Source organism: Microcaecilia unicolor, chromosome 13 (assembly GCF_901765095.1).
Source record: "Microcaecilia unicolor chromosome 13, aMicUni1.1, whole genome shotgun sequence".
Lineage (NCBI taxonomy): Eukaryota > Metazoa > Chordata > Amphibia > Gymnophiona > Siphonopidae > Microcaecilia > Microcaecilia unicolor.
This window is the reverse complement of record NC_044043.1, coordinates 99,808,258-99,825,811: the sequence shown is the minus strand read 5'-3', so window position 1 is coordinate 99,825,811 and position 17,554 is coordinate 99,808,258. Positions and strand designations below refer to the sequence as shown.

Genomic DNA, 17,554 nt, shown 5'->3' with positions numbered 1-17,554 from the left:
TTTGCTGCTGTGAATCTTTAGATTTGATCATCTTTGCTTGTGTCCTGATTGCCGCTCACAAATTTCCCCCTGACCCTCCTCAAAATCTAGTACTGCTCCATAAGTACAGGACTCTGCATTTTTTTTTTTTTTTGCATTGAAGTCAGCAGCTACTCATTTTTTTTTTCATTCTAATTGTTCAGGATTCTTCACTCTAACCCCTCTACAATATCCCTTACGTAGATACAGAATAGAATTGGCCCCAGGACTAATCGCTGAGACGCTCCAGTAATCAGAGTGTATTCTGTTGTCTATTACTTAACCATTTTCTAATCCATTCTATTACCTTGGGACCCATCCCCAGGTTCCTTGATTTATTAATAAGATTCTTCCTTAGCGACCAGACCAGTCCAGAACCTGTGAGTTATGCCTGTTAAACCAGCAGATGGAGCGAGAGAGAACATGAGCTGTGAACTCTGCCCTATGAGGGCACTGTGCAGCCTTACCTCTTCAGTATTTCTCTCTATCTGTTAGGGATTTAGGGATGCAAAGAGATATAGGTCAGGGCAATCTTGGTAAAGTCAGTGTTCTAAAGTGCAGACACATCAGTCTTTTGCTTAGAAAAAAAAGCTGGTGTTTCCAGTTTCAGATGATTGACAGGTCAGATCTTCTTTATCATGATAACCGGTTACATGAAGTTAATGATTTGATAAAACATACTAAAACAACATAACATTATTTATTTGGATTTTGCTCACGCCTTTTTCAGTAATAGCTCAAAGTGAATTACATTCAGGTACCCTGTCCCTGATGGGCTCACAATCTAAGTTTGTACCTGAGGCAATGGAGGGTTAAGTGACTTGCCCAAGATCGCTCATCATTCCCATTTCCAGATCATTTATATATATGTTGAAAAGTGCTGTTTCCAGTACAGATCCCTGTGATACTCCACCACTTATCTTCCTCCATTGAGAGAATTGACTACTCTGTTTTCTCTTTTACCCAGTTCCCAATCCACAACAGGCCATTGCCTTCTATCTCATAGCTTTTTAATTTCTTCAATTGTCTCTTCCACCACTATTGCCTTCCTGGCCTCTCGGACCTCTTCCCACCAGTGTTCGCTACATCTGTCTCAAGCATCCCTCTCCCTAGTATATATATATATGATACTAGGGACAGGTTTTCTCTGTGCATGGAGAACATTCAAATTGGGCTTTCACAAACCTGTTAAAATTAAATTCAAGTAAAACTAAGATTTTATGGTTTTGTCTTCCTAGCTCAGGTGCTCTTGCAGGGATAACCTTGTTGCAAAATATTTCTTTTCCTGTTTAATCTAAAGCCAAAGTACTTGGAGTGCTGTTAGACTCTTCTTTAACTTTTGAGGTATAAATTACTTCTCTCTGGAAGAAAATGTTCTTTAAGCTGATACAACTAAGGCTAATAAGATCTTAGTTTGTCTGCATACACCTTGTTTATACAAATGTTAGTTCTCACATTTAGATTACTGTAATTTACTGTATTTGAATCTGTCTGTTAAGTTGGTGAGAAAAATGCAATTGAGTCAAAATACGGCCATAAGGTTGATATTTAACCTCAAGAAATGTGATAATATTTCGTCTTATTGCATTCAATTGCACTGGCTCCCAATACATCAGAGGATATTGTATAAATCTCTTTGCTTGTTTCTTTCAGGCGGTGTAAATGGTTTCATCCTTGCTCACTGATTTGATCTGTGTAATGTCAGGTCAAACTTCAGAGAAGTTGTATAGTTTTGCTTATATTCTGCTGAGTTGCCTTGAAAGGAGTTTGATTCCATAGGGTAGCGAAAATGTTTTTTTGCTGATTTTGATACCTTTCTGGAATGCACTTCCTACTAGCAATAGAACAGTAACTGATTCTCTTCCCTTTTGGAAGAAAATTAAGACCTATTTGTTTTTCTTAACCTTATCCTGTTTATGACGAAATGTAATTGATTTTATGTATTTTTGTTTTGTATTGAATTATGATTTGTTTTAATTGTAGATAATTGTAAACCACCCTGGACCTATCTGGGGAGGGAGGCGGTATATAAGTATGTATTGACATTGATATGCCCAGAATCCACCCCAGTATACTGCCTTCCATCTTCTACACCAGGGGGCAGAACCAGACTCATTCATCCTCCTGTGCAGTTCTCACAGGCCCAACAAATTAATCCAACAACCATGTCCTGCTGTGCATCCCCTCGCTAAGCTGTGTAACAATCCACACAGCTACTAAAATTAGTAAGACTCTCGTCCAAAACATTTGGCCAGCCATACATATTGATGTTGAGTTTGGTTGCTTTGTACAGGTTTTCTCAATCTAATCAAGGTCTCTTTCTGGGGCTGATGCAGTAATTTTGTGTTAGAACTGTGTGCTGAAGGTTGGTACACATTTCGCTAATGCAAGCTCAATGCAAACATTTTGTTCCCCAGTGTAATAAGCAAATAGTATACAAATAGGCCAAGCACAAAAATGGGCACTGCTGGAAGACCACACGGGATGCATGATCACAGAGGCCTCCACTAATGGAAGAGCACACGGGATGCATGATCACAGGGACCTGCACTAGTGGAAGAGCACACGGGATGCATGATCACAGGGACATGCACTAATGGAAGAGCACACGGGATGTATGGTCACAGGGGTCTGCACTAAGGGAAGAACACACGGGATGCATGATCACAGAGGCCTCCACTAATGGAAGAGCACACGGGTTGCATGATCACAGGGACCTGCACTAATGGAAGAGCACACGGGATGCATGGTCATATAGGTGTCTGCACTAATGGAAGAGCACACGGGATGCATGGTCATAGGGGCCTGCACTAATGGAAGAGCACACGGGATGCATGATCACAGGGGCCTGCACTAATGGAAGAGCATACTGGATTCATGGTCACAGGGGCATGCACTAATGGAAGAGCAAACGGGATGCATGATCACAGGGGTCTGCACTAATGGAAGAGCACATGGGATGCATGGTCATAGGGGCCTGCACTAATGGAAGAGCATACTGGATTCATGGTCACAGGGGTCTGCACTAAGGGAAGAGCACAAGGGATGCATGATCACAGGGGTCTGCACTAATGGAAGAGCATACGGGATGTGTGGTCACAGGGGTCTACACTAAGGGAAAAGCACACGGGATGCATGATCACAGGGGTCTGCACTAATGGAAGAGCACACGGGATGTATGGTCACAGGGGTCTGCACTAATGGAAGAGCACACGGGATGCATGATCACAGGGACCTGCACTAATGGAAGAGCACACGGGATGCATGGTCATATAGGTGTCTGCACTAATGGATGATCACATGGGATACATGATCACAGGAGTCTGTACTAATGGAAGAGCACACGGGATGCATGATCACAGGGACCTGCACTAATGGAAGAGCACATGGGATGCATGATCACAGGGGCCTGCACTAATGGAAGAGCACACGGGATATATGGTCATATAGGTGTCTGCACTAATGGAAGATCACACGGGATACATGATCACAGGAGTCTGTACTAATGGAAGAGCACACGGTATGCATGATCACAGGGACCTGCACTAATGGAAGAGCACACGGTATGCATGATCACAGGGACCTGCACTAATGGAAGAGCACACGGGATGCATGATCACAGGGGCCTGCACTAATGGAAGAGCGCACGGAATGCATGGTCATAGGTGCCTGCACTAATGGAAGATCACATGGGATACATGATCACAGGAGTCTGTACTAATGGAAGATCACACGGGATGCATGATCACAGGGACCTGCACTAATGGAAGAGCACACGGGATGCATGATCACAGGGACTTGCACTAATGGAAGAGCACACGGGATGTATGGTCACAGGGGTCTGCACTAAGGGAAGAGCACACGGGATGCATGATCACAGAGGCCTCCACTAATGGAAGAGCACACGGGTTGCATGATCACAGGGACCTGCACTAATGGAAGAGCACATGGGATGCATGGTCATAGGTGTCTGCACTAATGGCAGAGCACACGGGATGCATGGTCACAGGGGCCTGCACTAATGGAAGAGCACACGGGATTCATGGTCACAGGGGCATGCACTAATGGAAGATAACACGGGATGCATGATCACAGGGGTCTGCACTAATGGAAGAGCACATGGGATGCATGGTCATAAGGGCCTGAACTAATGGAAGAGCATACTGGATTCATGGTCACAGGGGTCTGCACTAAGGGAAGAGCACACGGGATGCATGATCACAGGGGTCTGCACTAATGGAAGAGCATATGGGATGCATGATCACAGGGACCTGCACTAATGGAAGAGCACACAGGATGCATGATCACAGGGACTTGCACTAATGGAAGAGCACACGGGATGTATGGTCACAGGGGTCTGCACTAAGGGAAGAGCACACGGGATGCATGATCACAGAGGCCTCCACTAATGGAAGAGCACACGGGTTGCATGATCACAGGGACCTGCACTAATGGCAGAGCACACGGGATGCATGGTCACAGGGGCATGCACTAATGGAAGATAACACGGGATGCATGATCACAGGGGTCTGCACTAATGGAAGAGCACATGGGATGCATGGTCATAGGGGCCTGAACTAATGGAAGAGCACACATGCATGATCACAGGGGCATGCTCTAATGGAAGAGTACACGGGATGCATGATCACAGGGGCATGCACTAATGGAAGAGCACACGGGATGCATGATCACAGGGGCCTGAACTAATGGAAGAGCACACATGCATGATCACAGGGGCATGCTCTAATGGAAGAGTACACGGGATGCATGATCACAGGGGCATGCTCTAATGGAAGAGTACACGGGATGCATGATCACAGGGGCATGCACTAATGGAAGAGCACATTGGATTCATGGTCACCATGCATATAAAATTTTCTGCTGTGGACCGATGTCAACCCAAGTTTTTGCACACAGCTTGTGTGCAAAGCTTAGTGCACTTTATTGCTTCGGCCCTTCTGTGGGTAGAAAATAGGAGAAAAGTATTTGGAATTAAGGTATTAAGACATTTCTCCTGGTTTCTATCTGTGACAAAAGCTTAGAGACTAATTTTCAAGAGCTCTAGGAAACTAGCACCTGAATGCCTAAATTGAGGTGCCTTAAAAGGAATGGTGTCGGGAGCAGGAGAAGGAAGTGAAGTGCAAGCCCATACCAGGTGTGACTTTAGATCTTCCTTTTAAGGTACCTAAAGGAAAATTAAGACTCTTGTATTCAGAAATGTGTTTATAGTGCCCCTGCTTTCTTACATAGATGCCCATGGCCCTTTTTGAATATGAGTCAGGCCCTTTAATCAACTAGGCCCATGTTGAAAATGGTTGTTGCTGTGTTCGGTGTCTTTGTTGTATTTGCTTTATGTTATGGGTATTTCTTTTTAGGATTGCGGTAAAGAGTTTACTCACACAGGAAATTTTAAAAGACACATCCGGATTCACACTGGAGAGAAGCCCTTCTCTTGTCGGGAGTGCAGCAAGGCGTTCTCTGATCCAGCTGCTTGCAAAGCCCATGAGAAGACCCACAGGTATTAGAAAGAAGCTGGGAGCTGATGATTGTGAACTGAATGAAAGGAGTGTGAGAGCCAGAGAGGGAAAACAAATAGAAGGAAGATCTCTCCTTGTTCCTGCTTTTATTTATTTTTTTATTTTTGTTACATTTGTACCCTGCGCTTTCCCACTCATGGCAGGCTCAATGTGGCTTACATGGGGCAATGGAGGGTTAAGTGACTTGCCCAGAGTCACAAGGAGCTGCCTGTGCCTGAAGTGGGAATCAAACTCAGGACCAAAGTCCACCACCCTAACCACTAGGCCACTCCTCCACTTTCAATTTAAAAAGGGTTCTCCCAGCGGTTTGTGCATACAAATTCTTTTCTTTGCTTTTTCTATTTCAGTTGGACCTTTCTCTATTTTATTTGCATGACTTCTTTTCTCTGCTCTTTTCCTCCAGTTACATTCTGTCTCACTGTGGCCTGTCTCTCCCCTCTCCAGTGATCCTTATGTTTAACTCCCTCTGATCTGTGTGGCAGAGCTTGGAGTACATTCTTACCACTTAGTGTCTCTCTTTCTGTCTTCCGATTTTGAATTGCATGGGACACCATAATCCTGCGGGGCCTACTGGTGAAATGGTTTGAGGAGCACCAGATGGTTAAAACACAGTTGCTGGTCTCCTTCTAAGATCAGCAGGAACAGTTCATCCACTGAAATGTTTCAGCCTTTGCTTCTTCCTCCTCACACCTTTCCATCATTCTCTTTCTTCCCTCAAGCATCCCCTCTCCTGTTCATCTCCTACCTCTCATTCTTCCTGCCTGCTGTCTCTAACCGATCATACTGCACCCAGAACAGTGATAAAGGTAACATTAGAGATAGGGGGCATCTTGCATATGAAAGGAGGTTTGAAACATTTAAAAGTACAAACTCTGACCTCTTTTGTAGTTTTAGTTTCAGAAAATGTGGGACCGTTCAATTAATTATGTCTTTTACCTTCATTAAATAAAAATTTGGTGGTAATGTTTTGGGAGTTGAATGACCCACTACAGACATTCTTGGTTTGGAAAATATGTCCCCTCTGTTTTTCTGTAGAAGGCTAGTGCTTTCTCTGACAGATGTATAGAGTGTGTAATATTTACTGTTCATCTTATTTATATATCTGCAGGCTGTTGAGTAAAAACACGATTATGCACCTCACACTTTTTCACATCTGGTAGGATTTTCACATTTCTGATGTATTTACTGTAAAATTAAAAAAAAATAGAGGAAATTTTGGATATTTATAAGCAGTTTTTGGGATCTACTGTTCGAATATTTTCTGATCTTTTAAAGTAACAATCAAAAAGGGGAAAAAAAACCCGCTTCACTTACGGTACTACAACAAAAAAATAGCGGGTAGAGTCAAACTAAATGCATGACAATGGGAAAAATAAAGGAAGGGGGGAAGAGAGACCTCAGACTGGCCACATATAGCCAAATTAATGGGATTATTCGTGCGAAAATGCAGATATGCACCATCACCATGTTTTAATCACTGGTCCTCGACCCACCACCTCCCTAGATGTTGAACCATATTTGTTTTTATAATCAATTTCATACAAAAACGTGCTACATATACCCTCTCAGGACATAAAAAGCAGACATGATAACTTATCTTATGGCAGCTTCAAAAACGGGCCTCCCCAACGGTCCGTTTCGCCAATCACAGGCTTCGTCAGGGGAAGGACGCCCTAATGAAGAACACTGCTCAAAGAATAAACAGCAACGTCAAACTACTTGTCCTGCTGTCCGCTCAGAAAGGAGCACAGTGCTCCAATTTCCTTTGGTTTATTTCTATACTTGCCTCTCCTTTTTTGTGGACGAACATAATTGGAAGATGTGGTTTAATGATTACCTGTAACTATTTTGCTGATTTTCTTTAATAACTTTTATGAGGTGATGTTGTTAAGAAAAAAAATGAGTAAACGTTTGTGTTATGCTGCATTTTCTGATACAATTCTAGTCGAGTTGAAAGGCATCTGGAATGAAATTTTGTTGTACTGAATTATATCAGAAAGTTTATCATAATATACACAGACGTGGTTTTACCCATTCTCAGCAAAAAAAAGCAGCTCTAATATAGCAATTGAGTCAGCTGAGCTAAAATGAAAATTTTAATATAGTTTTGCTTTGGACTGGCCCATTTTTCACAGCCCCCTGAAGCCATACAGCTGTAACGATTGTGGGAAAAGCTATCGACTGATCAGCCTTTTGAACCTGCATAAGAAAAGGCACACAGAAGATGCTAAGTACTGCTGCAAGGACTGTGGCAAACTGTTCACAACCTCTGGCAACCTGAAGCGTCACCAGCTGGTGCACAGTGGAGAGAAACCCTACCAGTGTGATTACTGCGGTCGTTCATTCTCTGACCCCACCTCCAAGATGCGTCACCTGGAAACTCATGACACGGACAAGGAGCATAAGTGCTCTCACTGTGATAAGAAGTTCAATCAGGTGAGGAAGTGCCAGCAGAGACTCATTCAAGTGATACATTTATAAGCACTTTTTATCTTTTTTTTTTTTTCTCATTCTGTCTTTTTTTTTCTTCCTCTTCATCCATCGCGCTTCTTACACCTTTCCTCATTGCTGTTCTTCTGTAGCTTTTTCTTTTCATTTAGGCAACTGTATTATAAAGTTTGGCAAGGGATAATAGAAGCATGCACTAGAACCAGAATAAGAGGCATGGGGCCAGTGTTTTGTGCTGGGGTCTGGGGCTATGAGTTTTGATTTAAGAGCTTGCCAGGGATTTTTCACTTTTTATCTCTGCCTACTATGATGGAGTGAGTAGAATAAACACAGTTCCCATTTAAAAAAAACCAAAAACCTAGCTAGACTGTTGAGGTAGGATGGTGGGGGGGGTACAGCTAGACAGGATGAAAAACCTAGAGCAAGAACCAAATGGGGAGGCCCAGAGCAGGAAATGAAGGATTCCAAGGTATCTCAAGGACCCAGGGAGAGCAGACCAGAAAGCTGATTTTAAATAGGGAAAGGGTTTTCTTTGTAAGACTGGGTAAAGTCTAATTCTTAGGCTTGGCAGTGTGTAACTGCCGACCCTCCTGTGCAGTGGTGGCTTGTTGAAGCCCAACAGGAATAGTTATTCCTTTGTTTAGTTAAAGTTGAATTGTAAATCTGCCTTACGTAACTACCTGAGTTCTATGCCTGAAGAGAGAACAAAAAAAGGCTTGTGCACATGTTTGCTTTAAATGTCATCAAAGTGTTTGATTTTCCTATATTTTGTGGTTTGCCTGCATTTATGAAGGTTCAGTGCCCAAAACCCCACTCACACTGCCACACTTACCTTACTTTATCCAATCATTTTGTGATAGTTCTCTTCTGGCTGCATGGCTTTCTATTGTTTTGTTCATATCTAGGCTATTTCTTGGTAATTTTCTTTAGCCTTTCAGTCTTAGCAAGCTTTGCCTTTCACACTGCTGGATAAAGAGCAGTGGCATAGCTATGGGGGCCTGGGCCCCCACCCCAGATTTGCTCTGGGACCCCTGGTTTGGCTGGCGGGGGTCCCCAACCCCTGCCAGCTAAAACATTTGTCCCATTCTGGTCTCACATTGCCTGGCGCACCCTGTCCTGTTTTCAGTCGCTGTGCACACTCGTTTTAATGAAACTGAGCATGCACAGCGACTGAAAACAGAACAGGGCGCCAGGCAGTGTGAGACAGCGCAGGACAAATGTTTTTGCTGGTGGGGGTTGGGGACCCCCACCAGCCAAGGTACCTTCGCAGGGGCAGTGGGGAGGGGGTGGAACCGGCGGCAGGAGGGCGGCGGCGGGTAGGTAGGAGTGGCCGCGGAGGTGGTAGCAGGGACGCAAACCAAAATGTGCTTCCCCCCCTACCTTGGGATCTGGCACCCCCTCCCATTGAGGTCTGGCTATGCCCCTTGTAAAGAGTGACTGGAGTTGTCTGAAGTAGAGTATAAGAAAAACAATCTTGTGCATTCAATGACGTCTCTGTGTCTGTCTTTCTTTAGGTTGGCAACTTAAAAGCGCACTTGAAGATTCACATTGCAGATGGACCCCTGAAGTGCAGGGAGTGTGGGAAGCAGTTCACCACCTCAGGTACTTTTGTGGGGCTGGCAGGTTACTTTTGCATGGGTTAGTGGAGCTCAATTATCCTGAGCAGTATTTGTGGAGCTGCCTCTGTCCTGCAATGTAGAAGCTATAGAGTGAGAAAACCTCTTCTCAACCCAAATATTTTAACCATCCATCTATTTTTCCATCTTTTTTTTAGTTTATATATATTAGGATTTATTTACCGCCTTTTTTAAGGAATTCACTCAAGGCGGTGCACAGTAAGAATAAATCAAACACGAGCAATAGGCAATTACAGCAGTAAAAATATTCAAATAGCTATAAAAAGAATGCCATAGTATTCTACTTACAATGTCAACACAAAACGTAATAGAACATTTTAATAGACAGCATAGGGTATGAGCAAAGATGGAACATATAGATAGGTAAGAGAGTAGGGGGAGTTAGAAAGTAAGGTGACCAGTTTAAAGAAAGTTGCACATGAAGTCAGAGAGATGATTAAATGTTATTTCAGCTAGGTTAGGAGTTGGCTCTGTCACAACTGCACTTGCCTCCTTTGCTGTCTATTAAGATATTTCATTATGGGCATCATATCTGTTATATAAATGCTCTAATGTATGCCTGTTTAAGTGTGTCATTTGTGTTGTGCTGACACAGGTATCATATCTGTGTTATATGAATGTTCCTCCATGCTGCCTGACGTTTATCATATTTCTGTTATGTGATTTTTCTAATATGCTGTTTTCATGTGTATATTTCTGACACTGTATCATGTTCCTGTTAGGATTCAATTTGCCTGTCTCCAAATTACCTCATTGATTGTGTTTATCCTTATATTTGGTCATTTTACTATTGTTATATAAATCCCAATAAATAATCAAAATTCCCTATCTGCAGATTTCAACATTAACAGTTAGATATTTAAGATAAACATATTTATTTATATAGTGTTGTCTTTGACAGTAGTACTGTACAATGTAAATCACATAAGATCCCTTCTGAGAAGTTGATATAAAAATAAACATTCCCCTCAAAGGCCGAGGGAGTAAGGTACACAGTGACACAGCAGGAAATGTGACGTTATCAGTGTGTATTGAAGAATATTTTATTGAAAATATTAACACTTAGAAAATTGGTTCCTCCAGTTGCAAACTGCTGATTGGAAGGGCATTCCCACACTCTTCAGCTATGCTCACTGCCCAGCTGCAGCCATCATGCACTAGGAAGCTCAGCTGTGCTCCCACCACTTCGTCCAGGAAGTTTACCAGAGGTACTGGCCCATGGGAGTCTCGTCCCACACAGTCTAGAGGACTCACCTGGCCCTGGCCCTCATTTTCCAAGGACCTATGCATGTACCTGCCCCCACCTTTCAGTGGACTGACAAGTCCCTGCTGTAAGTGCGAAAACACATCAACTAACAGGAGCGAGAATAGGAAAAGGGAAGAAAGACTTCAGAGACTTGACCCCTTTCTAGAGTAGGGGGGGCAATCAAAACTGATTCTTCGGTTTCAGCAGAAACAGAATTTCAGCCAAAATTTGCTGATCGGTTTCAGCCGAAGCCAAACCTGGCCCAGCCCCTGAATGAGAATAGCCCCCACTCTCTTCTCCCCCAATCCAGTCTGAAGGAGCTCACTTCCTCCCTCCCCTCTGCAGATCACTCCTACAGGCTCCAATCCCAAAATGGCTGCCGTGACCTCTAACAGCAATCTCATGAGACTGCCACGGAAAGTTGCGGCAGCCATTTTGATTGCGGTGATGACATGGGTAGGAACGACCGGGGATCACTCCTGTCTCTACAAGCCACTAGACCACCAGGGTAGTATAGAAGGTAGGGGGGGAGGAAGGGCTAAGGGTGCAGGACAGGGGAGTACTTCTGTTCAGGGGGGCAGAGAGGAAGTTGAGCTGCTTTGATTCTGGGAGGGGGAAAATGGAGAACCAAAGATTATAGGATCAAAAGTTTTGGTTTCAACTGAAAATACGTCTGCATATTTGGCTGAAACCAAAAAATCCTGAATGCGGCTTTCAGGCCAGTTTCTGCACCAAAACCAAAATTCAGTTGGCCTCTATTCTAGCGCCTTCTTCCTTTCTTAAACAAGGCGAGGATGTTTGGAGGAGTGATCTGTTTAATGCTATAGGAAGGACATCAGGGTGTTTACAGATGTAACGTACACTTGGACATAGTGGAGAAGGAGACATGTAAAGAATGGGACCTTATCAAAGTTCTTTAAAACTGATGGGATTTGTGTTTTACACACAGGTAACCTGAAGAGGCACTTACGGATCCATAGTGGGGAGAAGCCCTACGTATGTGTCCATTGCCAAAGGCAGTTTGCAGATCCTGGGGCTTTGCAGCGTCATATCCGTATCCACACAGGTACTAAACCAGAGATCACTTTTAGTATTCAGGTAAAACAGGGTCTGTTACAGAGCAAGTGTACTGAGATTAAGTGCCCAGTTCTGAGATCATTGCAGCAATTCCTTCTATGTGTTACTCCCACAATGAGCCATCACTCTTCTTGGCCCTTAATATATCTCTCTCCATAGCTTGCTTGTTCTCTTCAGAAAGCAAGAGAATCAGACCTGAGGCTTGTCTAGTCTTCCTCTTTCTTAAGACTCTTCACAGGGCCAGGCACTCTATCTTTAGTATAAAAAGCACATAGATGTTCCATGGTCTTATAGAACTCTCAGATCAGTTCCAAGTATGAGTCTAGGTAAGCTGGTTCCACACAACTAGATACTTAACATGGTGAGAACGTGGTCAGTATTTGGAAGCACCACTAAAACATTTCACTTTTGCTCTCCCATGCCATCCTTGCTGTAACTTACCATACAATAGGAGGAGAAATTCCTGGCAAGATTGGAGGGTTCTACAGAACTCTGGTACTTGACTGTAAGATTTTTTTCATGTTGTCAGAGCACTGTAGCATGTCAGTCTGTACTGTGAGTTGTTTTATGCAATAGAGCACAATTGTGGAAAAACCTTTATTTCCTTATTATCCTTACCAGGCCAGGCCAGAAAAGTAAGTTATGTTCCCCTGCCAGCAGATGGAGACAGAGAAATATTTTGAGACTTGAATGCCTGCCCTATAAGACTGATGCACCATAGCTTCTTGCCAGTATTTCTCCATCTCCAGCAGTTAGTGCAGATGGTCTGAGGAGAATGCAGGGGAGGCAGAGGATATCTATTTTTATTTAAATTTAGTTCATGCTTTTTCAGTAACAGCTCAAGGTGAATAACAGGTATTTTCCTGTAATGGAGAGTGAAACCACTTGCTCAAGGTCACAAGGAGCAATTGTGCAGCGCTATTGTTAGTAATGTAATTTATTTTAAAAATCAAGCATGGTACCAGAATATTGGAGGGTGGCCAATGTAACACCAATTTTTAAAAAGGGTTCCAGAGGTGAGCTGGGAAATTATAGACCAGTGAGCCTGACATAGGTTCTGGGCAAAATGGTAGAGGCTATTATAAAGAACAAAATTACAGAGCGTACACATAAGCATGGATTAATGAGACAAAGACAACATGGGTTTAAGTCAAGGGAAATCTTGCCTCATCAATCTACCTCATTTCTTTGAAGGGATGAATAAACGTGGATACAGGTGAGCCAGTTGATATTGTGTATCAGGATTTTCAAAAGGCATTTGACAAAGTACCTCTTGAAAAACTCCTGAGGAAATTAGAAAGTCGTAGGATAGGAGGTAATGTCCTATTGTGGATTAAGAACTAGTTAAGAGATAGAAAACAGAGAGTAGGATTAAATGTATTCTCAATGGAGAAGGGTATATAGTGGGGTTCCCCAGGGTTCTGTGCTGGGACCATTGGTTTTTAACATATTTATAATGATCTAGAGGTAGGAATAATTAGTAAGGTAATTAAATTCGCTGATGACACAAAGTTATTCGAAGTTGTTAAATCACAAGAGGATTGTGAAAAATTGCAAGAGGACCTTACGAGACTGGGCATCCAAATGGCAGATGATGTTTAATGTGATCAAGTGCAAAGTGATGCATGTTGGAAAGAGGAACCTAAACTATAGCTATGTGATTCAAGGTTCCACATTAGGAGTCACCATCCAGGAAAAGGATCTAGGTGTTATCGTTGATGGTACATTGAAAACCCTCTGCTAAGTGTGCAGTGGCAGCTAAGAAAGCAAATAGAATGTTAGGAATTATTAGGAAAGGAGTGGAAATAAAAAACGAGAATGCTATACTGCCTTTGTATCGCTCCATGGTGTGACTGCACCTCAAATACTGTTTGCAATTCTGGTCACCGCATCTCAGAAAAGATATAGCGGAATTAGAAAAGGTACAGAGAAGGGCGATAAAAATAAGTGGGATGGGATGACTTCTCTATGAGGAAAGGCTAAAGCAGCTAGGGCTCTTCAGCTTGGAGAAGAGACAGCTGAGGAAGATATGACAGAAGTCTATAAAATAACTGAGTGGAGTGGAAAAGGTAGACGTATTTGGACTAGGGTGTATGCAATGAACTTACTAAGCAGTAAATTTAAAACAAATCGGAGAAAATATTTCTTCACTCAATGTGTAATTAAACTCTGGAATTCATTGCCAGACAATGTGGTAAAAGCAGTTAGCTTTCGGGGTTTAAAAAAGGTTTGAATAATTTCCTAAAAGAAAAATTCATAAGCCATTATTAAGATGGACTTGGGGAAATCCTCTGCTTATTTCTAGGATAAGCAGCATAAAATCTGTTTTACTGTTCTGGGATCTTGCCAGGTACTTGTGACCTGGATTGGCCACTGTTGGAAATAGGATACTGGGCTTGATGGGCCTTCAGTCTGTTCCACTATGGCATCACTTATATGCTTATGTAAGAAGCAGTAGTGGGATTTGAACCTTGGTACTCAGCATGCTGCTCTAACCATTAGGCAACTTCTGTTTAAGGCTGTAACTGCCAGTCCATGCACAAAGCTTATCCTAGTATAACAATGGCAGTTTCACAGGGTCCAGCTTTTTCTAGTCCTGTACATGCCCTGCTCACTCTATTGCTTGTTTTTTTATGCAGATGTTTTGTGCGCCTTACTTTTTCACCTGGGTCAGATCAGCTCTCCTGCCTTTATCTGACCTGCTCCTCTCTTGACCTTTTTCAGGAGAAAAGCCCTGCCTGTGTCTTATCTGTGGGAAGGCCTTCACGCAGGCAAGCTCACTGATAGCTCATGTACGGCAGCACACAGGGGAGAAGCCATATGTGTGTGAGCGCTGTGGGAAACGGTAAGAAACAGCACCAGCCTTTCTTTGGACATATGGACCAAATCTCAGGTGAGGTGTCCATAGTACAGCAGCCCAACCAAAGGACGACCTTGTCACAAACATTTAATAAGGCACTTCTCATGTAAAATACTGATTTATGTGTGTGCAAAGGCCTCATAAAATTAGATCACACCTAGAAAATACAGTCAGAACCAGAGAAAAACCCTACGTAGATAGAGATCCAGAATGAAAGAAAGGGCAGGACAATGGCAAATCCACAAGGAGCCAAAAGGGAGGTCCATAACAAGAGGTTTATTGATAAAGCACCACAACTAAACAGACTTGACATGGAGCCGTGTTTGGCAAAGGTCGCCTGCCTCAGGGATCGCAGAATTTTATGAAGTGCTGTGCTATCAGAAGAACTCGATGTATAGTTCCAAAACGTCCACCGCAACGCTGAAGGAAAAGCTACTTTACTGAAAGTACCAAGGCTTCAAACGCATTCAGTTGTGGTGCTTTATCTTTCTTTTGGCATGCCTGAAAGTGCACATGGTGCAAGGGCAGACTGTGAGTGGAATCACTGTTTATGCACATAATATACAACTGCTCCCAAGAAAACATGAATGTCAGCACATGCAGTCTGCGTGTGACTTCTGTAGAATCTCTACTAGTGTTTTACAAAGACTCATAAGCACCTGTGTAAAATTGGTGCCTTCCCACCTTATTAACCTAAGCTACGGAGAGACTTTTCATATCGCTCTTTTTAAAATTCTTTTCAACTCATTGGATCTTGTATAGAATTAAAGAAAATGGGTCAAGAATATCTGTCTAACTGGGGGCAAAATAAGAAAATAAGCGTTGCCATGCTGGGACAGACAGAAGGTCCATCAAGCCCAGTATCCTGTTTCCAGCAGTGGCCAATCCAGGTCATAAGTACCTGGCAAGATCCCAAAAGAGTGAAACAGATTTTATTTTATTTATTATCTTATTTGTACCCCACAGTTTCCCAACAGTGTCAGGCTCAATATGGCTTACAATGCACCACAGAGGCAGGCGCCAATGCAGTAAAATGAAGCTAATGCAGCAAATCTACAAGAGATAATGGGGAAGAATAGGAATGGATGGAGAGAGAGGGCAAACTGTGAGGGAAGAGGGAAGGGGGATATGTCCAAATGTCTCTAGATCAGTGTGCTTCCAGCAGTGGAGTCACTGGGGGAGTCCGCAGGGTAGGCACTTCTGAATAACATGGTCTTCAGCGATTTCTGGAAAGTTAGATGATCTGTAGTGGTTTTGATGGACCTCGGTAAAGAGTTCCAAAACTGTCTGCAGTTTCTTAAGCAGTTGCCGTTTACATCCAGCATACACTCCGTTACAGTAATCCAGGTGGCATAGGACGATGGATGGTATGAGGCTGCGGAAGACCTCTCGAGGGAAAAACGGTTTAATTCTTTTTAGTTTCCACAGCGAGAAGAACATCTTCTTTGTGGTGGCGTTAATGTGCTGCTCGAGTGAGAGTGAGCGGTCCAGGGTGACTCCTAAAATTTTGAGGCTATGCTGGAGGAGTAGCCTAGTGGTTAGTGCAGTGGACTTTGATCCTGGGGAACTGAGTTCAATTCCCACTGCAGCTCCTTGTGACTCTGGGCAAGTCACTTAACCCTCCATTGCCCCTGGTACAAAATAAGTACCTGAATATATGTAAACCGCTTTGAATGTAGTTGCAAAAACCTCAGAAAGGTGGTATATCATGTCCCATTTCCCTTATTGAATGGAAAGGAATGAAACTTAACAACTGGGAAAAACAGGTTAGAAAAAGACATCTAATTAGAAAATGGGATAAGTGAAACGGGAGGGGTGTAGAAAATAAGCCCCCTCCCCTCCCCCCCTCCACACACACACACAAGTGGTCCAATGTATTCTAATGGGAGAAAAAGTTCCAGCTTCTGTAGCGTAGAAAATGAAACAGAATAGGATGAAACTCAACATGGGAAAACCAGTAAAAGGACACATCTAATTCAAAATAGGCCCAACCATACCAGGGTTCCATTGCTCCTTCCCTTAAATGTCTGTAGCATGGAAGCTTACATAGGGTAAAACATAACAATTAAGGCATTACAGCTTTCAGACTTTCCTGTCCCATTCTCTGCTCTTCCAAACTACCCCTACATTCCAAAAACTACCCACCTGCAACTGCCCTACCATCCTCCAACTGTCCCCATAAGCTGAAAGCTATCCCTTTTCAATGGCCTTCTACCCAGCAAACTGCGCCCACCCCAAAAAACTACCCTCTGCAACTGCCACAACATCTCACACCCACATAATACCTCCTACTACTGTTACAGTACCCCGCAAACTTTCCCATCATCTGAAACTACCCACAATACCCCCAAATTACTCCTAGAAACTAACCCCCACTAATTTGCCATCCTTTATACTGCCCAGCTCCAGAATTCTAGCTGCCCATAACTATTTCACTACCCCTGCAACTGCCTCTATCTCCGCACTAACTGCCTCATCCCCAAACCCCCCCCCCCCCCACAACTACCTCACCACCCTGCAAACTACCACAACCCTAACACCACCTCTTACAACTGTCCCATCCCCCACCACCAGCCCTCGAACTTTCACCTAAAAAGAAAACTATCCCCCAAAAATGCTCCCCACCTCAAAAATACCCTTCACCAACTACCGCGCAACCAAATCTAACCCCCCCCCCCCCCTCCACATACTGCTCCTACCCCCAAAAATGACCACACTGTGGACTACCTCC

General features: G+C 43.4%; 1 protein-coding gene across 4 annotated transcripts in view; it reads left to right on the top strand.

Annotated features, from left to right (window-relative positions):
• ZBTB17 (zinc finger and BTB domain containing 17) overlaps positions 1 to 17,554 on the top strand; it is a 74,807-nt gene that overhangs the window by 40,130 nt on the left and 17,123 nt on the right. For all 4 annotated transcript variants that reach the window (XM_030222403.1, XM_030222405.1, XM_030222402.1 and 1 more), the window contains 5 exons: positions 5,394 to 5,536; positions 7,691 to 7,991; positions 9,518 to 9,605; positions 11,836 to 11,952; positions 14,688 to 14,808. In XM_030222403.1, coding sequence (XP_030078263.1) covers positions 5,394 to 5,536; positions 7,691 to 7,991; positions 9,518 to 9,605; positions 11,836 to 11,952; positions 14,688 to 14,808 — 770 coding nt within the window. The remainder of the gene's footprint in view (positions 1 to 5,393; positions 5,537 to 7,690; positions 7,992 to 9,517; positions 9,606 to 11,835; positions 11,953 to 14,687; positions 14,809 to 17,554) is intronic.